Source organism: Triturus cristatus, chromosome 3_2 (assembly GCF_964204655.1).
Source record: "Triturus cristatus chromosome 3_2, aTriCri1.1, whole genome shotgun sequence".
Classification (NCBI taxonomy): Eukaryota; Metazoa; Chordata; class Amphibia; order Caudata; family Salamandridae; genus Triturus; species Triturus cristatus.
Genome location: NC_140584.1, coordinates 569,729,760 through 569,756,434, shown reverse-complemented (window position 1 = coordinate 569,756,434; position 26,675 = coordinate 569,729,760). Strand labels below are relative to the sequence as shown.

General features: G+C 38.5%; 1 protein-coding gene across 1 annotated transcript; it reads right to left on the bottom strand.

Annotated features, from left to right (window-relative positions):
* Positions 1–4,063: 4,063 nt before the first annotated feature.
* LOC146857707 (uncharacterized) lies at positions 4,064–26,312 on the bottom strand. Its single transcript, XM_085648302.1, has 5 exons — positions 26,258–26,312; positions 15,062–15,102; positions 6,646–7,083; positions 5,475–5,690; positions 4,064–4,425 (listed from the first exon to the last, which is right to left on the bottom strand). Exons 3-5 carry the CDS (start codon positions 7,081–7,083, stop codon positions 4,162–4,164), a joined length of 918 nt encoding a protein of 305 aa, XP_085504428.1. The 5' UTR covers positions 15,062–15,102; positions 26,258–26,312; the 3' UTR covers positions 4,064–4,161.
* Between the last annotated feature and the right edge of the window lie 363 nt (positions 26,313–26,675).

Sequence of the window (26,675 nt, the reverse complement as noted above, 5' to 3'; positions counted from 1 at the left end):
TAATGGGCCCCTTAGTGGCTCATGAGTTTGAATGTTCTGGTTTCGGGTTTATGGCCTTGGGTGCGGCACATGGAGTCCTTGGAAATTGGGCCATTGAAGAGGCTGCGATTGACTTGCTGGAACGAAGTTATATCGAGGAACCTTCCTGTTGTCCTCGTGTGGTGCTGGAAGCTCCAATTGTGAGTGAACACGTGTGTTCCTTTCCCTTGCTGAATTGGATGGCGGATAATTTTGCGGAACGCTCCAATGATTTCCTCTTGGAGGCTTTTGCAATTTATTGTGCCTATACCTTGATGGATTGACTCTTTGTCTTGGTCAACTCATGGTGCATCCATCGATGTCATTTTTCCCCATTTTTTTCATGGTTTTTTCCCTGACGACATCATTTTTTGACACTTTTTTTCCTTTCGAACTTTACACTTACCTTATATGGACTTATAGTTCATGCCCTTGGTTCCGTTCTTTCTAACTTGAACTCTGCGTTCTTGATTAGTGCGCCCCTAGTGGTTAGTAGTCCGATCAAGGGGGGGTGCAGTATGGGTTAACCACTCCCTATGTACAACGCTAGGTTAGCATAACCTCGTCGGCTGTTAGAAAGCCAGCTTGCCGCTTTTGCTGCTTTTGCACACGACACTGTTGTTACAGGTTATTCATTCGAGAACTGCTGACTCGACTTTGCTTCACATGAGAACCGTCTGTTGTTTAACATCCTTAACAGTGAGTAGTGACCTTGGTCTGTACACCGTGTAAAGAACGAGTCTGGGTCACTAGACGGTGCAGGTTGTTGTGTTCAGGTTGATCGTACCACTTCTTAGCCATAACATACATACAGCTGCCAATACCTAAAAGACGAGTCCTTTAATATTGCAGAGCAGCATGTTTTCACTTACATTCGAAACGAAGAGCTGTTGCAGGAGAGAGCCTAGCTGATCCTGTGATGTGATTCCACTAAGCTGATCTATAAGGTATGGGGTCCCCCATGCAAGCCTAAGAGACCTTCTATTAGTCTAATAATAACCTATTAGTTGCTAGAGAAAGGAGGGTGGTCGCTTTCCACTGTCATTATTATTATGATTGCTCCTTTCATTTTCTATGGTATTGTAACAATGCTGATGGTTCTGATCTTAACCATTTGTCTGCTTGTGTTAGCCAAAGTACTGCATCTTAGGACGCGAGGTTTATAAAATAAACTCTTTAAACTTTACCGTGTCTTTGTCATTCTGTTGTGGACTGATATCTGATATATATATACAAACGGGTATTTCGTATTCCCACCACTCCTGAGAGTATCTAAGTCGCTTGTTCTGGGTTGTCTATAGATTGGGACCGCCGGGCTAAATCTCGGATAACGAATGGGACACTAAGCTAGTCGGATAGGGGTTCTTGGTTCTGAGGGGAGTTTCTGGTACACCACAATTCTCTGAGGTCCTGGTTTCTTGCGCATAGTTCTGTGCATAAGCAGAATCCCTGCAACATGATGGGCCAAGCTATCCCATTGAAGTGTCTGCTAAAGACAAAATTAAAAAATGTGCCTGCCAGTTTTACAGCTGTGGGCAATGAATATGAAGATGCATATATCTTGATGGAGAGCTTAATACTTCGCTAGGGTGATAATCCAAGGCTGCAAAGAGAGATTGTGTCATCCAAAGAGTACATCTGTGCCACAATACTGGATCCATGTTACAAAAAAATTTTGGCCACTTTCATTCCTTTTTCAGAAGGGGATGTTTCAGAATAGAGAGAGTGGATTGTTGAGTGAGCCAGAGTCCTGAAAGAAGAATGTCTGAAACATACAATCCTACTCACGGAAAGAAGTTCTGGGGTGCCGCCTTCAACTTCCAAACCGGGCAGTCCTGTTGTCTCACAGCAACCAACACCAGCAACAAGAACACCAGTGGCAACAAAACCAACAGGATCACAAGAATCATACACAACCCCTGCATTGTTTTGGTATCAAATGGCAAGGCTTAAGTCCAGTGCAGAGGTGAAGCAAAACAGGTCGAGCAAGTGGCAGCACCAATGACCATTGAGAGGATGTTCAATGAGTATCCGGATGACCCAGGAGAGGTCTATGTGGATCAAAACCCCTTGGTATATTGGTATGCGAAGATGAGCCAATGGCCACAGTTCAGCAGGTTGGCAATAAAGTTTCTGGCCTGTCTGGTAGATGGTGTGTCTGCTAAGCATGTGCTCAGTACAGATGGCGCAGTTGTCACAGTGAGAAGGACCAGTCCCTTGCCTCAAAACATGGAGAGGTTGACCATGATTAAAATGAACCAACATTTTATACCACCGAATTACACCGGTACTGAAACGCCAGATGAGAAGGATGAGGGTGATTGGTCAGACTCAGATCAGTGTGTGTCAGCTGACCAACTTTTGGGAAAACCACATGAGTTTGAGGACGTACTCTACTTCTGTAAGTAGGCCACCATAGAAGTTTTATTGCCGAATTGCTTTGCAAAAAAGTGATATAGCTAGGAGAACATTATATTGTTTATTTTGTTTGTTTATGTATGACTGCCTTATGCAGCCCCACCATTTTAGGCACATGTATGGATGGATTGGAGTTGGACCAGAGTGCAGTGAAGAACCCCCTCACCCCCATTTCCTTGAAGGATATTGGAGAAACAATGCCTGCATCAAAGAGGAGTACCACCTTGCTTGGATTGGAACAGATATATATTGCACCAACGAGTGATTGTGATTGATGAATAATTCATGTGGTGACAGACAGTGAGGGAGGATGTCCAACTATAATTTGTAAGCTTGATTGTGATGATTTGCCAATGTTTTTGGCATGATGGGTGAACATTTTTCCTGAAGGTCAACGGCCCTGCCCCTTTCACACTTACGAGATTTGCATTCTGGGTCCACTCAGAGTTTTTTTTGTTCGGGTAACTGGTTTACAAGTTAATCTTCAAATACCTTTCTAGACCATTTCATAACAAACACAAATCTACACAAACAAATTACTCAGTGTTTCTCTTCTTGTTAATCAACAGCAGTACATTACAGGTTGATCGCTCTCTCATTTGGGTCAGGAGTCTGAACGGAGTTGGACAGATTCGTCGTTACTCAGAGTCAGGAGGATAATGGAAGGACTCAGGGTGGGACTACCTCAACAGCCAGAAGAAGAAAGTTATCAACTGTTGTTGTAAGTAACTGGAGCCAGACATGTGATGTAATCACATTATGCATGCACTTGGCTAAACGCTATGATGACAGTTGTGAGATTGATCAGCCCGGTACTTGCAGCCACTTGTCTGTGATTGGTTGTAGTTTGTTCTCACTTCTCAGGTAATCAATCGCACATGGGTCATAAAATGATTGATTGCAGCAGGCTATGCTCTTGCTCTGCTTCTCTGAGTCTTGTTGATACAGTTAGCTTCTGTCCTGTCCTTCTCCTTGACTCTACAATATCCTTTCTGTTTTATAATCTGCAGGTCTCCTCATATCCTGCACAACAAGCATTTACAATGCAATGGTCTCGGCATTAGTAAAGTTAGAGCTATTGGCATTGTTTATGACATTGTTTTTGGGTAAGTTTTTGTTGTTAAAACATTTAAACAAAAGGTATTGTTATTTCCAATGTTAATACCTTAATAAGTCTTAAATGCAATATTTATTGCCTTTGTACTTACAGACAGAGTTAGCTACACATATATTGAGTTAGCTATTGATACAGTAAATACTAATGTTTTTTTTGTACTGTTTTCTAAAGATAAGCAAACCATAATGTTATTAGCAATTCGAATAGCTGTAACTTTAACACTAGTAGTATTGTTGGGTGACCTACTGTTTAGATAGTGTACTATTAGTTGTGAAGAGAAAGGTTTGAATAGGACGTTCTATATTCTAAATGGAGGAGTAATTATCCTTATCCAAGTGCATTAAGTAATATTTAGAAATTATATATATTTTTTTTTTAGTAACACTAGTACCCAATTTTTGCCAAATGTATACATAAGTCATTGTGTAATTATTTATCCGAATGGCGCATATAAATACATGCAAGTACATATCAAACATTATTTCGTAGAAAAAATAAACAGTAAGTCAAATGTGATTTAAGATTTTTATTAACTAAAATATTTATTTTGTATGTATCCATTTTATTCAAAGTTACAAAAGTAGTTATATTTTTGCAGATTGCATAATTTAATCTTCGTCAAGAATTTCGACAATGTGTTCATTTTGAAATATTATATTTAGTGTTTTCGGTAGATGTGGCATAAGAGCCTCTGAAAAGTCCTCAATATCTGCTGGAATTTGTAGGTGGTCCATTAAAAGCGCATTGCTTATTTGTACCGATTTTAAATGTTCATTATCTTGAATTTGTATGGTAATGGTGCTTTTTTCCTGAGTTGTATTTTCGAGTCCATATATAGTTATCTGCAGTTGTTCTTGGGGTGGCTCAATTTTCTGCAAATAGAAAAAAACATCAGTTATAAAACCCATTTTTTACTGTTTTTTTTTTTTTCTATATTTTAACGTGCTTTTCAGAGAAATAAAAAATTTTTTTAGATGCTGAAGGAATTTCTCCAAGATTTTTCTGTGAATTGCATTTGTTCAGCGCGGTTCAGAGAATGTGAAAAATGTAGTTGAAGGCAAAGACCCAAAGTGCGTACTTATGTGTTCTTACCTATGGAATTTATGAAGGCGGTGTTGTATTTTTTTTGATGCAGAGTGTTTCTAAATGTAGTGCAAGATGATGTAAAGGTGTCAGATATTTATAAAAATGTATGTTTATATGGCACATTTTGTGAAAAATTTGCAATAGAATTCGAATATGCACAGGAAAGTAGTGAGAGAGTGCAAATAAACTCCAAGTTAAGTAATAGGTAATGTAAAATCGAAAAGTGCATTTAAGGCAGTTTTGGATTAGTATGTATTCCAAAAAGGTAAATATAGACATAGATAGAGAGTTGGATGTTGTTTTGCTTGAGATGTAGTAATGTATGATTCTGGTGCTATTCTAATAGTAAGTTAGTGCTATATATAAAGTAAGATATTTTATGTTTCCATGTGTTTGTAGGTAAGGTGTAGATATGGACAAAAATAGTTTATATGGCATGGTTATGGACTAGCATTTTAAAATGTGTGCCAAATTATTATAATGAAAGGTGTAGTATGATTTGCAATGTATTGACCTACATGTTTTGAAGTTTGTCGTTAGGTGTTGAGCTGTAGGAAAGGTAAACAGAAAAGTTGTTTGTGATATTTCGAGAGTGTTTTGTATGAATGTATATGCATGTATTTAAAGGCGATATAGTATTTTGGTGTTTCAGCTATGTGTATGAGATTTATGTGTAGAATTCCAAATTGTATGCTGAAAAAAGAGCAACTGATGTTACTACGTGTGATATAAAAATGGTGAATTTAATGAGTCTTCTGTTCTAGATGTGTAAGTAATTTCTTTGCAAAGAATACATTTTTTGTTTTTGCGCATTGTATTTTTACTTTGTACTTACTTGCAATTGTGTATTCCGAGTAGAATTTAATATTTTTTCGTTGTTAAATTCATGCACTGTCAGATGGGTTATTTTTATGTAGCTCCCAAGTTCAATGGGAAAGTCTGCTGCGTCCCTCCACAGTGTTATTTTCACTGAGTCTGTTGCATCGTTTACTGTTATTGATTTTAGTTTTGTTTCTTGCCCTCCAATGAATACAGTTTTGGTTTCTTCCTCCTGTCAAATTTGATAAACAATCATTGTTATTGGTTCTTGCATAGATAGTATACACTTGTGCTGTATCTTTGTTTATTGGAGAGAACATGCGAGTGAAAAGTTTGTTGATTGTTGTGGTGTATTAGTTGTGTAATAGTGTGTGCTACAGTGTGTATGTTAGAGAGTGTGCGTTAGAGACTTTTGTATGGAAGTATATATATGATATAATTTGTGGGAGAGTGCACATAAAAGAGTAGATGATGATATTTTGTATAGCTATCATTTTTAGAAGTGTTTGAAATAAATAGTAAAAATACTTTACATGTTTGAAACTTGTGGGACTGTTCCATGTAATCAACACTTTACAGTGCATTTAGTGTCCAATGTGTATTTTTACAGATGTTAATGTTTTTTTTCGTAAATTATATTAGTTAAATATAATTTAGATTGTAAAATGAGCGAGTAGAGTTGCTAGAATATTGTATGTGTTGTGCAGTAAGTATAGTGCTATTAGCAGCAATGTTGTGTATTCTATTTGAGTTTCTACATCGATTAGTCCTAAATATAGCCTTTAGATGTTATTTCTCTATAAAAAATTGTTGTATGCTTGTAGTAGATTGTACTACAGAGTATTGGCAAAGTTTAAGTAGCAATGAATGAGATGGAGAGTGTCCGTTTTTAACTATTTGTAACCTTGTGGTGTGTGTAAAAGGAGTAAGCAACAGCTATTACTTGAAATGTTTGTAGATAGTATGTGTGTTGGAGTGAGTGTTGTATATAGTTTATAGTAAAGTGTGCTGCTAATAGTGTGTGTTTTAAAGAGTTGCAGTTACTAAATGGGTTTTGAATGTATGGTATAGTGGTTTGAAGAGTGTGATTACAAAGTGTGTGTGGCAGATAGTGTTGCTGATAGTATGTAAGTTTACAGACTACTACATGCAATAGTTAAGCACCTTAATTTTTTTATGATACGTACCTCTGATATTGTCCCTAATATGCTCATCAATGTCCGTAAATTAGCTTTTCTTATAGTTTTTATTGGAGAAACTGGGGGTGCAGGCGGCTGTAGCAAATATACTGCTTCTTGGGTTATTGTTTCCGGGAGCGTTAATGGTGGCATTCTCGAAATCTTTGTTTGTTTCGTTAAGATGATGACATTGTTCTTGTTTATAAAATTCCGAATTATAATTCCATTCCCTTCTTTTGTTAGCTTGAAAAAATCATCATTGTAGCAAGTTCCTTTAATGGACCCACTTTCATCAGCAAGAGCAATGTGGAATAAAATCTTATTTTCTTGCTTAGCGTTTTTGTAGTGTGTTTTTGCAGAGCATTTGACTATGTTTGCTCGTATTGCTTTTTGATACGGTTTGCTTTCCTCGTGTTTGGTTTCCTTAATTTCTTGTATAGAAATCATCTGCAACGAGACAAATAATGTAAGTAGACCTTCTGAATCTAGCATGTAAAGAAAGGAAATTCCTAAAGCAAAATAACATACAAATTGATAATTTCAGTCTATTAAATAGCTACCCATAATGCTTTGTGATCGCTATAGTAGGACTCTAGTATACCAAAGTGAGTTATCTCTTCATTAACATATATATGGTCTAAGGTTGAATTGTAGTCTGTTGTGTAGTTTTGTATTTTTTGGTGACATTGAAATTGGTTTCGCATGTATTCTAAAAGTAGTGTTGCATTATGTGATACTTGTGCTAAATCTATGTTGAAGTCGCCCATTATTATATATTTGTAGTTTGGGTAAAAGCTCAATACGCTAGTTAACACTTGAAAAAGTTTTTGTAGTTGTACATGTGGTGGCCTGTATATTATCACAAATAAGTAATCACAATTCTTTATAAATAAAGTAAAATGTAAAATGTCAATTTCGTGCTGTGTTTCATAAATTGGCAAAAGGCAAATATTTTTCTTGTAATAAACAGCAATCCCATGCTTGGTATTTTGATTATGGAATTTATCAAATAGCATCAGATGATAGTGGTCAATATATAATAAATGACTGTTCCCTTCCCTAGTTGTGTTTATTTCATTGAGACATATAATATCTGCCTTCATGATATTTGTGTCGGCTTGTATAGCTTTGTGATTTTTTTGTAGTGAACGTATGTTGTGTACAATAACATTAAAGTTTAGCAGATAATTACATAATTGTGGTACTGATATTTCTAATAGCATATCTGTCCTTAAGCGGGCCATTTCTTCATGAACCTTTGGGTGGACAACTATTTTGTCCTGCTTAAAGTTTTTAATATATATGTTTTCTAATGATTTTGCTCTGCTTAAAGCAACATAATGCAAATGATGTATTTTACTATTGTTAAAATGGATGTAAAGTGGTTCAATAGTTTCTCCTTGTGTTCTATGTATAGTACGTGCAGATGATTGGCGTAGTGGGAATTGCTTGCGTATTATTGTTATAAATTTTTGTGTAAATTGAAAATGTCTAGAGATAACATGAATTGGTGTCCAATGAGGTGAAATGTTACTGTGATATATGTGCCTATTTTCCTGTCTTGTTAATTTGCCAACATTTTCTTTATCAAAAAGAATCCATATCACATTTGGAATGCTATTGATAGTTTCTACTAATTCAACTATACCTGTTGCACCATTTGTTAAGCCATCGTTAACATTGATATTGCATGTTAGATCGTATCGTAATTTTAATGCAATATGCAATATAAATGGCAGGCCCATGGTCTTAGTTGCATCTGCAGGTAATTGCATTAGTATTTTTTTTTTTACAATTTCGCTTAGGTCAGATGCAACTGTATCTATTGCGGTTGATGTGTATACAGGGTATTTTGTTATATGTTGTAACAAAACTTCATTATTAATATTATTAACCTCTTTGTTTGTTGCCATTATATAAGGGATGGTTTTGGTAATGTTTTGGGGTGGGTCTTGCTCGCGTGTTTGTATTTGTATAATATCGTCATTAGTTTGTTTTCCTTCTCTTAATCTATTTAGTAATTGAGCAAATGGTAAGTCGTTTAGCTGTCTCATAATTTTTGTTAATTCAAACAACTTAAAGTGTGTTTGCCATAAATTTGTACTTACTGGTCTGTATGAATGCCTAGAATTTTCAAATATGTATGTGTCAAATACTGGTTTTAACTGATAAAAATCTCCAATAGCTAATATGGATATCCCACCAAAAGGGAGTTTGGACATTTTAATTTCTTGTAACCTGTTATGTATAAAATTGAAAAGATTTGCCCCTACCATTGATATTTCATCAATTATCAGCAATTTAAGATGCAATAATTCATTTTGAAGTGCACTCCTGTTCTCATGAGTGAGTGGTTTATGAGACAGCGATTGCGAAACTGGTATTTTGAATGTACTATGTAGCGTTTTACCATGGATGTTATGTGCTGCTTTGCCTGTTGGAGCTGTAAGCAATACATAAATGTTATCAGGATTTTCCCCTGCTTTGGTATTGTAATAGCGTAGTAATGTTTGGTAAAGGGCTGTTATAAGGAAGCTTTTCCCTACTCCTGCACCACCTGTGCAAAACGTATAGCAAGGTGTTTCTTTGGTTTTTATCCAATGCAAGTGATGGTATATAAAGTTAAGTTGCTCATCTGTAAGATTTTGCATCAAACTGTGATATTGGTCATCCGGCATTATATTATTGGTTAAAAGTTCATCATTACTTGTACTTCTAATGCCTAAATCAAATGATAAGTCATATAATAGTGGTTCATTTGTTTGAACTTCAGGACAAATGTTTTCGTCAGTTTCTATATCCATTGGGGGTATAAGTAATGCGTCCAATGTACAGTCTCCATTGGCATTAGGTGTTAAAGGGGTATTATGCCTATTATACTTAGTATGATTAGCGTCAACTATATTTTGAAGTTCTAGGTATTTTTCATAATATGTTTCCTTATTACCAATAATTTGATTTTCTACTCTCCAGGGATAATAAAGCATTAGCAATTCTCTGTAATAATTTCCAGGGTCATTTTTTTTATTAAACCTGCAATACCGAATTATTTTTTGTTTTTGCCGCTTTGTATAATCTGTTTCTGCAGTTTTATTTGGTATATTAATTTCAAGTTCTTCCTCATCCGAGCTATAAAAGTTGTTTTCGGTGAGGAAATTATCATGGTCTGTTGCATTTTTCTGCTTTCTATTTTTATGATTTCCATGATACATAGATGCATAGTCAGCTAATGTACACGTTTCCAAATCTGTAGGACGTTTGCTGTACTTTACTATTACATTATCATATTGTATTTGATTGGATGTATCAGGTAACAAATTTATAGTCTCAATGTCTTTTAATAAGTAGGTACGCTTTTCTGGAGGGCTTGTATTAATGAAAACATACGATCTAGAACTTTTGCGTAAAGGAATTTGAAGTATAAGATAGGCTGCTTCTTGCGCGCTTATTTCTGTACAGTTTAGGAATTTGTTACCTATATGCTTAAGCTGCTCTTTTATGCTTGGATTGTGATAAACTTCTTTTGCTGCTTGTGCAATCAACTTGCTCATTCCACGCTGTGATTTACTAATATATGATACTATATATACGGCACATGCATATGCGTCTAAGATGTATTGTATATCAATGTTTGCTTGCCATGCTTGTAAAATTGTCGTATTGTAGTTATTAATAAAGCATTCAGCTGGTGTTCTTTTTAGGAAAATTGTATTTTTTTCTATAATGCAGCGTATACATCTAACATATTGACTTAGATCTAGTTTCATTGTATCTAAAAACTGTTCAAAGGAATAATGTGAGAACTCTTGCGTGTTCATAGTTAGGTGGATTAGTTCGATTTTCTGTAAGAGCTCTTGATCAGTTTTGTCTAGTGGTAATGGTTCCAGTATAAAAGTTTCTGGCATTGGATATTTTGGGTACTGGTATTTGCATGTTCTTTTATGTTTAATACGACAATTTTTGGTATGTCCATGCTTTTGTAGTGGCAATAAAGGCTCGATATTTGTATCTTGTTGTTTTGCACAGGTTATATATTTATCTATAAAAGCTGTAACAGTAGTAACTTCTGAAGTTTCATACTGTGGAGCTCTTTCAATCCATATTATAGCATGTATATGTGGTGATCCTCTTTGTTGAAATTCTACTCTATAAAAGTAATCTATCACCTTGCCAATTGGGTTACTTTTATGCAGTAATATACAATTAAAGAATTTTCTAACTTGAAAGTCAAAATGTCGGGCACAAGTAATGGGATTTCTCTGTATTAATTTGCATTTTTCCTCCCATGACATTTTTTTGAATTCTTCTTCTGTACATTCTTTTTTTTTCTCAGTGCGTAATAGTATGTTGATTAAATGATACCATTTAGTTTCTGCTGCTGATAATGTTAAAAAAAATGTTGGTATCCCTAATTGTCTTATCATAGCAAATAAGTCTTTTTTGCATTGCTCCCAATATGGTGGTGAGCCACGTATTGTTTTTAGTATTTTATATCCCTCATTAAATTGGAAAATGCTATCTAATTTTTGTTTGATGTCTTTTGCTGTAATAATGTTACCATTGGTAAAATATTTTCTAAGTGAGATGTATATTTTGCTCTGTATTTGCTTAATATGCAACTTTTTCAATTTGAAGAAAACATTTGTCATGGAGTTTGCTACTCTTAAATCATAACTTCTTAATTCCCATTGACATATTGTACTGTAATGTATTGGTACATGCCTTTCTTTGTTTGTTGGCCTTCGCTTCCCACAAAAAATAGTGGGGAAAGCTAAATATTCAGAATCTTTGTCTTCATATAGACCCCTTGGTGTGTTATATTCTGCAGGTGCCAAGTTAATAATGTTAATGCTTTCTGTAGTTATAGTTTCATTAGTTAGCATAGTATCTAAATTCCCAGCTGCAATGTTGTCTGATGAATCTGATGTATTGTTTGCATCAGAAGTGTCATTACAAGGTGGCATATTCTCTGGTGTATATTCCCAATCTTTATTAACAGTGACTCCATATTCTTGGAACATACTGCTAGTAGTTGCTAAATATAGAGCTGCACGCTTTACTTTGTTTGGCCTTACATTTTCGAAATGGGTATAGGATTTATAGCTTAATTTGCGTTTTAATTTTATTGGAATCGTCATGTTATCATTAATTTGTCTTGGTAAAACAGTTACAGTTGTCATAACATCGGCAGGAACGTTAACTACTGCACCTGAGAGAGATTTTTGGAAGCCTCGCGGCAGCGTTCTGATTTGTAAAAAAGGTATTCTTGGCGATACTAATCTCTCTTCTAAATTATGCAAGTGTAATTCAGGTGGGATATCAGGAAATGTCATCCCATTATAGAAAGAACATGGTGGTATTTTGTCCTTGGCAATATAGTTGTAACATGTCCGGCATATATCTTCTGTTTGATATTGACTAATGTTACATTCTATGAATTTAGCCCTTTTTTTTAACTTGTGCGTTGTTTGCAAACTTTGTTTATGCCACAACTGATTGCAAATAGTGCAAGCATACTCTGGGCCATATTTAATTTGTGCATGGAAAGTACTAATTGTGGCATTTGTCAAAGATGTTATATTTCTGGCATTAAGTGTATTTTCTGTTTCTTGTTCATGCAATCTTTTTCTGTTACAGTTATTTGGTTGTACTTCTATTGCATTTGGTTCATTGTGTATCCCAGCATTATGTGTAAATGTGTTTGTTATTGGATTGGGATTGTTAATAGCTATGATAGATTCAATATGACTTGTGGTTGTGGAATTATCTGTATGCATTTGCCTATCGCTGTCGAGTGTTTCTGTAATTGTATTTTCTAGTTGTAACTCTATAGGTGTGATATGTATAGAGGCATGTAGAGTTAACTTAGTAGTATGGATATACATGTCTCTTATAGGTGTAACTTTTTTCTCTCTATGTTTTCTTTGTGTTGTCTCAAGTGACAATTTGCTAATTTTGCGTACTGTAACTGGAGTGAAGTATAAAGTAAAACTTAACGAATGTGGTACTTTGTTCTGGAGAGCCAACGTTCTGATGTAACCAATAACCTGCTCAGGTGATTTGATTTGTAAAGCAATAGAGGTCCCCTTAGCAGGAGGTATTATCTCCTCATTTTGGCTATTTGAATTAAATACAAAGTATGCATGAATCGTTTTGAATATTGAAATAGTGTATGCATTAAAACAAATCAATATACCACTGTTCAAATGCATTGAAGTAAGGGTTCTCAAAAGCCTTGCATTTTGCATTTCTGTTTGCTTTTCCTCCAACGTTATGCTCTTTTTTTGCTTAATTGCATATATAACGTCATTGTGCTCTATGTAATTGGGTAAATATTGTGGTTGCATACAATTTTCTTTATTAATTGACTGCATTTCAATATATAGTGCCTTTCCAAGTCCCATAATAGATTGCAAGTCTTGACTATCCCAACTATGTGCGGGTTTACAGTAGTTATGTAGAATAGCAAATAGACTATTTTGTATAGATTGTGTACACCTTGATGGTAGTGTAAGATTTGTTTGTGTTTGCTGTTTGTCTGTACTATATACGACATTTATATGTTGTTGTGTTTGTGGCCAAAAAGTTTGTTCTATGTTGTTCCTGATGTTAATATGAATTTTTGACAATATAGTCTTGGTGTTATTTTTTGGGCTAAGTATTTTGTTACCCTGAGTGTTATGTTTGTTTGTAGGATGGGAGCTTTGTATATATGCGTTATTATGCAAATCACTTGTTGAGCCTGTGATGTTTTGTGTCTGTATGTTTTTTGTATCACAACTCGTGACTCTTGTGTTGTGTCTAAGTGTATTTCTAAGTATATTTGCGTATGTCGGAGTATTATGTGAGTTACTTGCATATTCTGTTGTATCTATGCTAGTGCAGGTAGGTAGCGTCAGTTGTGCAGCTGTTATAGGCACAATGCAATTTTGTGAGGGGGGAATATGCTGATCACTAGCTAATGATGCTGATGGCTGAAGAGTACCTGCCTTTGATCTTTGGAGGCAATCTCTTTCATTTTGTATGCGAGTTCTTAATGTGTGTGTGAATAAATCTGTACATGCTTTAGTAGAATGCACATAAATATGCTTGTGTAATATGGCACTTGCATTTTTCTCTGCTATGAGCATTGCCTTATGTAGTGAATCTTTTTTAATTGGAATTATATCTATTGGAGTTAATTCATATGGTAAGTAATTACTATTGGGTCGCTTTAGACTATATGCCAGATTTGTTATGTACTGTATAAGCCCTTCAAATGATATTTGTATGGTAATACATGTCCCATTTGGGTGAGGCATTCCTGTGGTGTCGCGGCTATGCGAGTCAAATACAAAGTATGAATTTTCACTGTGCATAATAGCTATAACATACATATCCATGCAAAGTAAAACACCGCAATGCAAATTGAGTGCAGCTCTCAATACTGTTTGCATATTTGGCGAAGATGGGTCAAACTGTTTCAGTATATCCCCATAAGAAGGTTGTTTAAGCTTAAGCGAATAGATAGTGTCATTGTGTTGGATATAATTTGGTAAATCATCAGGATGCATAAGCTGTTCTTGATTTATGGAATGCATATCTATATATAAAGCATCCCCTAAGTCCATAATGGCATGTAAATCTTCTACAGTCCATGTATTAGCAGGTTTGTAGCTATTGTGTATGATTGCGAATGTGCTGTTTGGCAAACATTGTTTGCCCCGCGAAGTAGGAGAAAATTTGTTATGCCCTTGATGATAAGCTGCCTGCAGTATTTCCATGATATTAATAGCGACACCAAAATATTGTTCAAATAAACTGCCGGTATTAAACTACCTATTATAGGTTTGTATTGTAGCGTTCTTTGGATGCTGTATTTTAGTGTTGTAAGTTTCTTGTATGGACTATATATCTGTATGCTTCTATACAAGTATAATGCTAACTAGCATATATTAAAATTTATATACACTTTCTAACTTTTCTGAGTAGTTACTATTTATTTGTATAGCTATACAAGGTTCATGCAACTTCCCTTGTGCTGCTAATAACAGTAAGTAATAAATAGATGCTGTTCAGCAAACTAATTTCGGTGAGATAGGTTAGATGTATACTTTATTAAATTTATGCTATATGCATAGGATTCTAAAATGAATAGAAGTGTCTTCTAAGCATGCATTTGTTGTGTGTTTCTATACGCTTGTAGTGTTTCCACGAATGTTGTGCTTTAAGCAAAGGTCAGTGTTTCTTAAATAGTCTGTGAATGATGTTTACGGATTTGTAAGCACTAGACTTTCTCAACAGCCTATAGGTATCGTTAACAGAGGTTATGCATGCTGAAAACAATGAGTATGTTTCAAAAAATATATATATATATTCTAATGATCCCAACTGATTTGTTTTCACCACAGGCTGGTGTATCAACAATAAATTAAGATACTTTCACCTTGATGCCTTGAAAAAGAATGCGCAACTTCTCACAGTTATCTATGGAAGAATAAAAACAAGTATTAATGTTGATTTAGCATAGTAATATACAGTAAGTTGTCAATAGTAACGAAATTAAGTAATTTTTGCATGGCTCATAAAGTTGGTAGATGTAATGGAGGGAAAACACAAGTAGAAATTGTATCCCAAAGAGCAATACAGATGTAATAATATGGAGATGGTTTGTAGTGTAAGGTTTCTGTCGAGTATGGTAGAAAAAGTGTTGTAAAATGTAGCATAGTGTAGACAATGTGTAGCCAAAAAAGTGTACATCGAGAATGTGTAGCAGAATGTGAAGAAAAGAGTAGTAGAGTGTTTTTCTTAGAGTATAATATTTAAATAGTTTCATTAAGAAAGACAAACAGTACGGTACAAAAACAAAGGCAATAAAACTTGTCAGTGCTTCACATAATTCATCCCATGGTAGTCTGCAGCACGGAATTATGCAACATATTGGCGCATGCGCTAAGGTACAGGGGCTAAGGCAGAGGCGCAAAGTAACACGTGTTATGCCACATGTGTGAAGTCACAGAATGTGTGTGCTGTAAAGAGTAGATGGAAGAAATTGTGAATGAGAATGTATGCTAAAGAGTGTGTGGTACAGAATGTGTAATAGAGAATGCATGGTGTAAAAAGCATTGTGGCCAGTGTGTGCTATTACAGTTGAAAACAGGGACAGCAAACTGAAAAACTTTGAGAAAAAGTTGACAGCGCCTCACGTAAGTAACCCCATTGGAGTTTGCAGATTGGTTCTCACCTGCATGCTCACTTTCGCATCATCAGCTATTGTCAACTTAAAGGTTTAAAGTTTGAAAAAAGCTAGGTAAACAAAGAGGAGAGTAAAGAAGAGGCAGTGTGTTATACGTCAAGGAGTAGCAAGTGGAGTAAGAGTAATGTATGTACAGTACAATTTTAAAGGATAGTAGTGAGGATAAAGACAGTAGAGATGTAACCATTAGCTCTGGTGCATGTTGTGAAGATGTACATAAAAATGCGTGCAACAGGTAGTATGGTAAACATTATGTATAATCATAGTGCATGAGAGTGTGCAACAGAGCACGTGCAATAGAGCGCATGCAACAGCATGCATGCAACAGAGCGCATGGAAAGGAAAGAGGGCGCGTGGAAAGAGGGCGCGTGGAAAGAGGGCGCGTGGAAAGAGGGCGCGTGGAAAGAGGGCGCGTGGAAAGAGGGCGCGTGGAAAGAGGGCGCGGGGAAAGAGGGCGCGGGGAAAGAGGGCGCGGGGAAAGAGGGCGCGGGGAAAGAGGGCGCGGGGAAAGAGGGCGCAGGGAAAGAGTGCGCAGGGAAAGAGGGCGCGGGGAAAGAGGGTGCATAAAGAAATAGTCTATTAATGGCGCAAACACTGAGCTATCTAAAGGATAAACTTTCTTAAAAATTTGACAGTGCCTTACATAAGTAACATCATTGCATTGTGCAGATTGGTTGTCATGTGCATTCTGACTTTCTCATCATTAGTTATTGCCAACAAATAGGCTGGAAGTGTGAAAAATTTGGCGGAAAATAAAGTGAGAATAAAGAAGAGCCAGTATGTAGTATACATGGAGTAGAAAGAGCAGTAAGAGTAGTGTGTGTAGTGTTGGCTTGATAGTAAAGGCTAGGAGGATAATAAAGGTAGTAGAGTTGTAAGCATTAGCTAGGGTGCATGTAGAGGAGATGTGTATTATAATTTGCACAGTAGCTAGTATGTTAAAGTGCATACCAAAAGACAGCGTGTAGTATTGCATAGAGCGTGTGGCAGAGAGGCTGTGGTAAAGAGCTGGTAGTACAGAGAGTGCCATAGAGGCTGTAAATATAGTGCGTGCTATAGAGTATATGCACCATGTTGTTATATGCGCTAAGTTACACGCGCTAAGTTACCTGCGCTAAGTCACAGTTGCTAAGCCACATGTGTCAAGTTACACAATGAGAGTACTGTAGAGAGTGGCTAAAAGAGTGTGAATGAGAATGTGTGCTAAAGAATGTGTGGTACAGAATGTATAATAGAGAATGCATGGTGTAAAAAGCAGTGTGTGCTATTACAATTAAAAACAGGGATAGGATACTGAAAAACTTTGAGAAAAAGTTGACAGAGCCTCACGTAAGTAACCCCATTGGAGTTTGCAGATTGGTGCTCACCTGCATGCTCACTTTCTCATCATCAGCTATTGTCAACTTAAATGTTCAAAGTTTGAAAAAGCCAGGAAAACAAAGAGGAGAGTAAAGAAGAGGCAGTGTGTCATACGTCAAGGAGTAGCAAGAGGAGTAAGAGTAATGTATGTACAGTACAATTTTAAAGGATAGTAGTGAGGATAAAGAGAGTGGAGATGTAAGCATTAGCTGTGGTGCATGTTGAGAAGATGTACCTAAAAATGTGTGCAACAGGTAGTATGCTAAAGATTATGTAAAATCATAGTGCATGAGAGTGTGTGTGGCAGAGAGCATTTAAGAAGTGCATGCAACAGAGTGTGTGCAAAAGAGTGTGTGCAAAAGAGTGTGTGCAAAAGAGTATGTGCTAAAGAGTATGTGCTAAAGAGTGTGTGCAACAGAGTGTGTGCAACAGAGTGTGTGCAACAGAGTGTGTGCAACAGAGTGTGTGCAACAGAGTGTGTGCAACAGAGTGTGTGCAACAGAGCGCGTGCAACAGAGCGCGTGCAACAGAGCGCGTGCAACAGAGCGCATGCATGCAACAGAGTGCATGGCAAAGGAAAGAGGGCGCGTGGAAAGAGTGTGCGTGGAAAGAGTGTGCGTGGAAAGAGTGCGTGGAAAGAGTGTGGGTGGAAAGAGGGCGCGTGGAAATAGGGCGCGTGGAAAGAGGGCGCGTGGAAAGAGGGCGCGTGGAAAGAGGGGGCGGGGAAAGAGGGGGTGGGGAAAGAGGGGGCGGGGAAAGAGGGGGCGGGGAAAGAGGGGGCGGGGAAAGAGGGGGCGGGAAAGAGGGGGCGGGGAAAGAGGAGGCGGGGAAGAGGGGGCGGGGAAGAGATTGCGGGAAAGAGGACGCGGGAAAGAGGGCGCGGGAAAAAGGGCGCGAGAAGAGGGCGCGGGGAAAGAGGGGGCGGGGAAGAGGGGGCGGGGAAGAGGGGGCGGGGAAGAGGGGGCGGGGAAGAGGGTGCATAAAGAAATAGTCTATTAATGGTGAAAACACTGAGCTACGTAAAGGAAAAACTTTCCCAAAAAGTTGACAGTGCCTTACATAAGTAACATCATTGCATTGTGCAGATTGGTTGTCATGTGCATGCTCACTTTCTCAAAATTAGTTATTGCCAACAAATAGGCTGAAAGTGTCAAAAATGTAGGGGAAAATAAAGTGACAATAAAGAAGAGACAGTATGTAGTATACATGGAGTAGAAAGAGCAGTAAGAGTAGTGTGTGTAGTGTTTGCCTGATAGTAAAGGATAGGAGGATAATAAAGGTAGTAGAGTTATAAGCATTAGCTAGGGTGCATGTAGAGGAGATGTGTATTACAATTTGCACAATAGGTAGTATGTTAAAGTGTATGCCAAAAGACAGCGTGTAGGAAAGTGGGTTGCATAAAGCGTGTGGCAGAGAGGCTGTGGTGAACAGCTGGTAGTACAGATAGTGCCATAGAGGCTGTAAATATAGTGCGTGCTACAGAGTATATGCACCATGTTGTCATATGCGCTAAGTTACACGCGCTAAGTTACCTGCGCTAAGTCACAGTTGCTAAGCCACATGTGTCAAGTTACACAATGAGAGTACTGTAGAGAGTGGCTAAAAGAGTGTGAATGAGAATGTGTACTAAAGAGTGTGTGTTGTGGAGTGTGTTTTGGAGAATGCATGGTGTAAAATGCATGCTGTGGTGTGTGCGCAATTTCTGTTGAAAACAGGGTTAGTAAAAGGAAATAATTGTATAAAAAGTTGACAGAGCATCGCGTAAGTAACACCATTGTAGTTTGCACATTGGTTCTCACCTGCATGCTCACTTTCTCATCATCAGCTATTGTCAACGTTTAGGTTTAAAATATGAAAAAGAAACGAAAACAAAGAGGAGAATAAAGAAGAGGCAGTGTGTCTTTTACGTTAAGGAGTAGCGAGAGGAGTAAGAGTAATGTATGTAGTGTTAAATTGTAAAGGATAGTGTTGAGGATAAAGGTCAGTAGTGATGTAAGCATTAGATGTGGTGTATGTTGAGGAGATGTACTTAAAAAGGTGTGCAACAGGTAGTATGGTAAAGAGTATGTAAAAGCATAGTGCATGATAGAGCGTATGGCAGAGAGCATTTAAGAAGTGCATGCAACAGAGTGCGTGCAACAGAGCACGTGCAATAGAGCGCGTACAACAGTGTGCGTGCAAAAGAGTGTTTGTAGAGGATTAAAGTATATTATTGCTGGAAAAATTGACATAGGCAAAGTCCAAATCCCCTGGTAGTGTTGAGTGTTTAATGTCAGTAACACTATTGAGGTTTGCCAAATACTTTACTTGTATCTTCACTTCTTCATTGTTAAATTTCGGCAGCATATAGCTTGAAAGTTCCCCAAAGAAAGGATTAAAAAGAGGCGCGTCTAACGACCAACAGTAGTCTTAATGTAGGCATTAAGTATGATATATGTAGAGGAGGTGTCTCTAAAAAAGTGCGCTTTAAATTGTATTCTGTACAATATAGCATGTTAAAGAGTGCATGTTAAAGATTGTATGGTAAACAGTGCAAACGCAAGACTGTTTGTAGAAAACTAAACTATATTGCTATCTAATAAATTCAACTGCTCTAACGTAAAATTTGCCAGCGCCTCATGTTATTAACACCATTCGAGTTTTCCGATTGTTTGGCATGTGCATGCTTACTTCCCCATCAACAGCTAATGCCAAATGTGGTTTATATTCACATTTTCACGATGTCACACAGGCATTTACATAAACCTACACATACACACTGCTTCATTCAATCGTGAATTTAAGTACTCCATGCAAACTTCCCATTTTGCTAAAATCAATAATACATTATTTGATTGTGCACAGCCATCTATGTATTGTTTTTTGTGGCCCAACTCTTTTCTCTCCCCTTTCCCATAGCAAGCATTTGTTGAGGAAGTTTCCCTCAGCCTGCCCCACGCTCTTCAGAATCATGGGTGTCTTTTTTTGCAACTTTTCTCTTTTGCCCAGCCGGACCTATATTTGATGGTGGGCATGTTTCTTCTATTTTATCTTTGGCCTTTTCCGGCTTATGTTTATGGCTGTGAGGCAAATTCTTCATGAAGCAGTATGGCAAGCAATGTGCTATGTTTTTTGGCTGTTTTGTTGTTTGCTTGCTTTTTATCTAACTTTTTGTTTCTCGAGCTTAAGCGGTGTGGGTCATTCCGGTGCAGCGGCGTGCAGGGAGTGCTTTCCTCGGTAAGTATGGTGCTGTTTGTGGGACTTAGGTAAGGCATATTGTAAGTAACTCATTTTTTTTTTCTGTTTCGTTACAGGTCTTCAGCAGTGAGGGTCGTTCCAGTGCGGCGGCATGCAGGGAGGCTTTTCCTTTGTAAGTATGGTGTTGTTTGCGGGACTTAGGTAAGGCATATTGTATGTTTTGTAACTAACTGTGTATCTTTGTTTGTTTACAGGGCTTCATCGTTCTGGGGTGCTACGGTGGAGATGCCTACATGGAGCACTTTCCCCAAATGTATAGTGCTGTTTGGGCTATACATCTATTAAAAAAAGCTAGCATTAGCTACGATGTTTAAGAGGTGTGCTACAAATGGTGTGCAGTAAAGTATGTGTATTGAGAGTACGTGTGGAAGAGGGCGTGGGGAGGAGGGCGCGGGGAGGAGGGCGCGGGAAGGAGGGCGCGGGAAGGAGGGCGCGGGAAAGAGGGCGCGGGAAAGAGTGCGCGGGAAAGAGTGCGCGGGAAAGAGGGCGCGGGAAAGAGGGCGCGGGAAAGAGGGCGCGGGAAAGAGGGCGCGGGAAAGAGGGCGCGGGAAAGAGGGCACGGGAAAGAGGGCACGGGAAAGAGGGCGCGGGAAAGAGGGCGCGGGAAAGAGGGCACGGGAAAGAGGGCGCGGGAAAGAGGCCGCGAGGAAGAGGGCGCGGGGAAGAGGGCGCGGGGAAGAGGGCGCGGGAAAGAGGGCGCGGGAAAGAGGGCGTGGGAAAGAGGGCGCGAGGAAGAGGGCGCGGGGAAGAGGGCGCGGGGAAGAGGGCGCGGGAAAGAGGGCGCGGGAAAGAGGGCGCGGGAAAGAGGGCGCAGGAAAGAGGGCGCGGGAAAGAGGGCGCGAAAACACTGAGTTAGCTAAAGAAAAGTTGCCCACAAAGTTGACAGTGCGTTACATAAGTAACACCATTGCATTGTGCAGATTGGTTGTCACGTGCATGCTCACTTTCTGTTTATTTGTTTTTTTTGACAAATAGGCTGAAAGTGTCCAAAAAGAAGTGGAAAAAAAGGTGAGAATAAAGAAGAGACAGTATGTAGTATACATGAAAAAGTAGTTTTGAGCAGTAAAAGTATTGTGTGTAGTGTTTGACTGATAGTAAAGGATAGGAGGATAATAAAGGTAGTAGTTGGAAGCATTAGCTATGCAGCATGTAGAGGAGATGTGTATTGCAATGTGTACAGTAGGTAGTATGTGAAAGCGCCTGCCAAAAGATAGCATGTAGAAAAGTGTGTGGCATACAGTGTGTGGCAGAGAGCCTGTGGTAAAGAGCTGGTAGTACAGAGAGTGCCATAGAGGCTGTAACTAAACTGCGTGCTACAGAGTATATGCACCATGCTGTCATATGCACTAAGTTACATGCGCTAATTTACCTGCGCTAAGTTACCTGCGCTAAGCCACATGTGGTAAGTTACACAATGAGAGTACTGTAGAGAGTGGATAAAAGAGTGTAAATGAGAGTGTGTGCTAAAGAGTGTGTGGTGTGAAGTGTGTTTTTGAGAATGCATGGTGCAAAATGCATGGTGTGGAGTGTGAGCAATTACTGTTGAAAACAGGGTTAGGAAAAAGAAAAAATTTCAGAAAAAGTTGACAGAGCCTCACGTAAGTAACACCATTGGAGTTTGCAGATTGGTTCTCACCTGCATGCTCACTTTTTCATCATCAGCTATTGTCAACTTATAGTTTGAAAGTATGAGAAAAGCAAGGGGAAACAAAGAGGAGTATAAAGAAGAGGCAGAGTGTAGTATACATAAAGGAGTAGCGACAGGAGCAAGAGTAATGTATGCAGTGCACAAATAATAAAGGATAGTAGTGAAGATAAAGGCATTAGAGATGTATGGTGCTGTTTGGGCTATGCATGTAGTAAAAAAAGCTAGCATTAGCTACGATATTTAAGTGGTGTGCTAAAAATGGTGTGCAGTAAAGTATGTGTATTGAGACTACGTGTGGAAGAGGGCGCGGGGAAGACGGCGCGGGGAGGAGGGCGCGGGAAAGAGGGCGTGGGAAAGAGGGCGCGGGAAAGAGGGCGCGGGAAAGTGCGCGGAAAAGAGGGCTTGGGAAAGAGTGTGCATCAAAAAATAGCGTATTAATGGTAAAAACACAGCTAGCTAAAGAAAATAGTTGCCCACAAAGTTGACAGTGCGTGACATAAGTAACACCATTGCATTGTGCAGATTGGTTGTCACGTGCATGCTCACTTTCTGTTTATTATTTTTTTTTGACAAATAGGCTGAAAGTGTCCAAAAAGAAGGGAATAGAAAGTGTGAATAAAGAAGAGACAGTATGTACTGTACATGAAGAAGTAGTTTTGAGCAGTAAAAGTAGTGTGTGTAGTGTTTGACTGATAGTAAAGGATAGGAGGATAATAATGGTAGTAGTTGGAAGCATTAGCTATGCTGCATGTAGAGGAGATGTGTATTACAATGTGTACAGTAGGTAGTATGTGAAAGCGCCTGCCAAAAGATAGCATGTAGAAAAGTGTGTGGCATACAGTGTGTGGCAGAGAGCCTGTGGTAAAGAGCTGGTAGTACAGAGAGTGCCATAGAGGCTGTAACTAAACTGCGTGCTACAGAGTATATGCACCATGCTGTCATATGCGCTAAGTTACATGCGCTAAGTTACCTGCGTTAAGCCACATGTGGTAAGTTACACAATGAGTGTACTGTAGAGAGTGGATAAAAGAGTGTAAATGAGAATGTGTGCTAAAGACTGTGTGGTGTGAAGTGTGTTTTTGAGAATGCATGGTGAAAAATGCATGGTGTGGAGTGTGAGCAATTACTGTTGAAAACAGGGATAGGAAAATGAAAAAAAATCAGAAAAAGTTGTCAGAGCCTCACGTAAGTAACACCATTGGAGTTTGCAGATTGGTTCTCACCTGCATGCTCACTTTCTCATCATCAGCTATTGTCAACTTATAGTTTGAAAGTATGAGAAAAGCAAGGGAAACAAAGAGGAGTATAAAGAAGAGGCATAGTGTAGCATACATAAAGGAGTAGCGACAGGAGCAAGAATAATGTATGCAGTGTACAAATAATAAAGGATAGTAGTGAAGATAAAGGCATTAGAGATGTAAATTTGCTGTGGTGCATGTTGAGGGGATGTATATAAAAATGTGTACAAAAAGTAGTATGCTAAAGAGTATGTGAAATGATAGTGCATGAGAGCGTGTGACACAGTGCATGCAACAAAGCGCACGCAACAGACCGCGCGCAACAGAGCGCGCGCAACAGAGCGCGCGCAACAGAGCGCGCGCAACAGAGCGCGTGCAACAGAGCGCGTGCAACAGAGCGCGTGCAACAGAGCGCGTGCAACAGAGCGTCACACGCGCTAAGTTACACGCGCTAAGTTACACGCGCTAAGTTACACGCGCTAAGTTACCCGCGCTAAGTTACCCGCGCTAAGTTACCTGCGCTAAGTTACACGCACTAAGTTACACGCGCTAAGTTACACTCACTAAGTCACACAATGAGTGTGCTGTAGAGAGTGGATAGAAGAGAGTGAATTTCAATGTGCGCTAAAGAGTGTGTGGTGTAGCGTGTGTTTTGGAGAATGCATGATGTGAAATGCATGGTGGCGAGTGTGCGCTATTACTGCTGAAAATAGGAATAGCAAAAGGTAAAACTTGTACCAAACGTTTGCAAAGCCTCATGTCAGTCACACCATTTGAGTTAGCAGATTGGTTCTCACCTGCATGCTCACTTTCTCATCATTAGCTATTGTCAACTTTTAGTTGTAAATTATGAAAAATCATGGAAAACAAAGAGAAGATTAAAGAAGATAAAGTGTGTAATAAACATAAAGGAGTAGCGAGAGGAGTAATTTATGTAGTATACAAATATTAAAGGTTAGTATTGAAGATAAAGGCAGCAGAGATGTATGCCAAACAGTGCATGGCATTTTTAAGCTATGAACCATATGTTCTGAATGAAAAAATTCATTTTTTTCCAACGCGTGATTCCCCAAAAACAATTGCACAGTAGTATCTGCATTACTGCGGGTAATACATACATGAACGCCAATGTTTGTACAGCAAACACTAAAATTAAGTAACCTTCGAGGAGCGATGAAATAATTTAGAAAAGGATACCTCGTCCCGCTAGCGTACTTTGTGAAACCCCTCCCACCCCCTCCAAAAGTCTAACAAACATCACATGACAAAATGTCACTGCTAGTATAAGCTTAACCCCCCTCCCCCCCTTTTCGCCCCCCTCATCACACACTTGTTTCAGTTGGTTCCATTAGCATAGAAGCCTTAGAGATTTAAGTAAGGTAAAGACGCGTTTTAGACGGTACCTATACGTAAACAATGCACCTTGAAAGCATATGCAAAGAATTCCAACCGGAAGATGGTAAATGTATTCAAATGTCAAGAAAAAGGAATAGAAATAAAGCCAAATCTATAGAATGCGCGCACCATAACTGCAATCATAGGCCAAAAGTCAGATCCAAAAGGAGGCATGCACATGAAAGCATTTCACATAAATGTTTCGCATCACAAAACACATTTTTCCAACAAAAGTAAAACAGTCGTAAGACATGTAAAAAGTAGCAAGCGCATTAATATTCCACTGGTGCGAAATTTGTATAATAGCATATAATTGCAGATGACTTGCAACAGTCGCAAGTTTGCAATGCAATCGATGTTAAAGTATCTTATGCATAGAGTGTTTCAGTGAGGAGGAAATAAGTGGCAAACTAAAGCCAAACGTTACCGTAATAAGGCTAGCATTAGTGCACATGACAAAATGGCACTGCTAGTAGAAGGTTAACCCCCCTACCCCCCTTTTCGCCCCCCTCATCACACACTTGTTTCAGTTGGTTACATTAGCATAGAAGCGTTAGAGATTTAAGTAAGGTAAAGACGCGTTTTAGACGGTACCTATACGTAAACAATGTACCTTAAAAGCATATGCAAAGAATCCCAACCGGAACATGGTAAATGTATTCAAATGTCAAGCCAAACGAATCGAAATAAACCCAAATCTATAGAATGCGCGCACCATAACTGCAATCATAGGCCAAAAGTCATTTCCAAAAGGAGGCATGCATATGAAAACATTTCACATAAATGTTTCGCATCACAAAACACATTTTGCCAACAAAAGTAAAACAGTCGTAAGACATGTAAAAAGTATCAAGCGCATTAATATTCCTCGGGTGCGAAAATTGTATACTAGCATATAATTGCAGATGACTGGCAACAGTCGCAAATTTGCAATGCAATCGATGTTAAAGTATCTTATGCATAGAGTGTTTCAGTGAGGATGAAATAAGTGGCAAACTAAATCAAAACGTTACCGTAATAAGGCTAGCATTAGTGGTGCAAGCAAAAAGAGCAAGTCAATGTACTGCATGTGCATTCGTTAAAGTTGGCCTAATATGTTTCGAAAGCTGTTCGGTTTTAAGCTAAAAACAAAATGATGGCATCTAAACGTTACGCTTACAAATCAAAATAAGCAGGATAACCAACGATGGCGAAGCGGTACCGTAATGTATACCGAAATACTGGCGAAAGCCAAAAGCATCCAGGTTATGTGCTGTCTATGTGTGTCCCTTCTAAATTCTGCCCAATCTACGCTCACCAAATATTTTATTGCAAACTTGACAAACAAAAAAGCGCGGGTCGGAAGTTTAAATGCATTCAGATACGAAGCGCACTGTGGTAACTACAAAGCGCCTAACATGTTGCCAAAGGTTGAGATCGCAAAACCACTGCACTAGTCATTAGCCAAACACGACAGAAAACGTTCAGTGAGTTCATTGTGTAAACGGAAATACAATAGAAGCTGCTTACCTTTTAGCAATAGAGATCGTTTTGGTCGTACTGGATGACCCACGAAATGTCTTGAATGTCTGCTCTCCCAGTTTAGGTCAAGGAAAAGAGAAATAAAAGGGAGTTAGTTCAAATGTTTTCTGAAATCTAGCCATCTATTCGAAAGGCAAATGCATTGTAAGTTGTATTTTAAGTAATAATTGTACGATTTTGGACAACAGAGCAAGTGTGCAATGCAATCCAGGGAAACGTTTGTAATGCAGTGTGCGCCTCACAAAGTATGCAAAACACGCGTACCGTAATGTGTATAGTAAGAGTGGCAAACACCCAAAAACTGCAAAATAACGTGGTGTGCGTGCGTGCTCCTTATAAATCGTGTTAAATCTTTCCTAGCAAGTGATTTCTTTTCAACGATTGTAATCGCGGCTTCGAAACTTAA

Bases quoted from the DNA above. Each gene is read 5' to 3' on its own strand.
- LOC146857707 (XM_085648302.1), bottom strand. From the start codon at position 7,083: ATGATTTCTATACAAGAAATTAAGGAAACCAAACACGAGGAAAGCAAA. The intron at 5,691-6,645 runs GTACGTATCATA...CAAATTTGACAG, and splicing joins TATTAGGGACAATATCAGAG to GAGGAAGAAACCAAAACTGT. The intron at 4,426-5,474 runs GTAAGTACAAAG...TTCTATTTGCAG, and splicing joins CTCGGAATACACAATTGCAA to AAAATTGAGCCACCCCAAGA.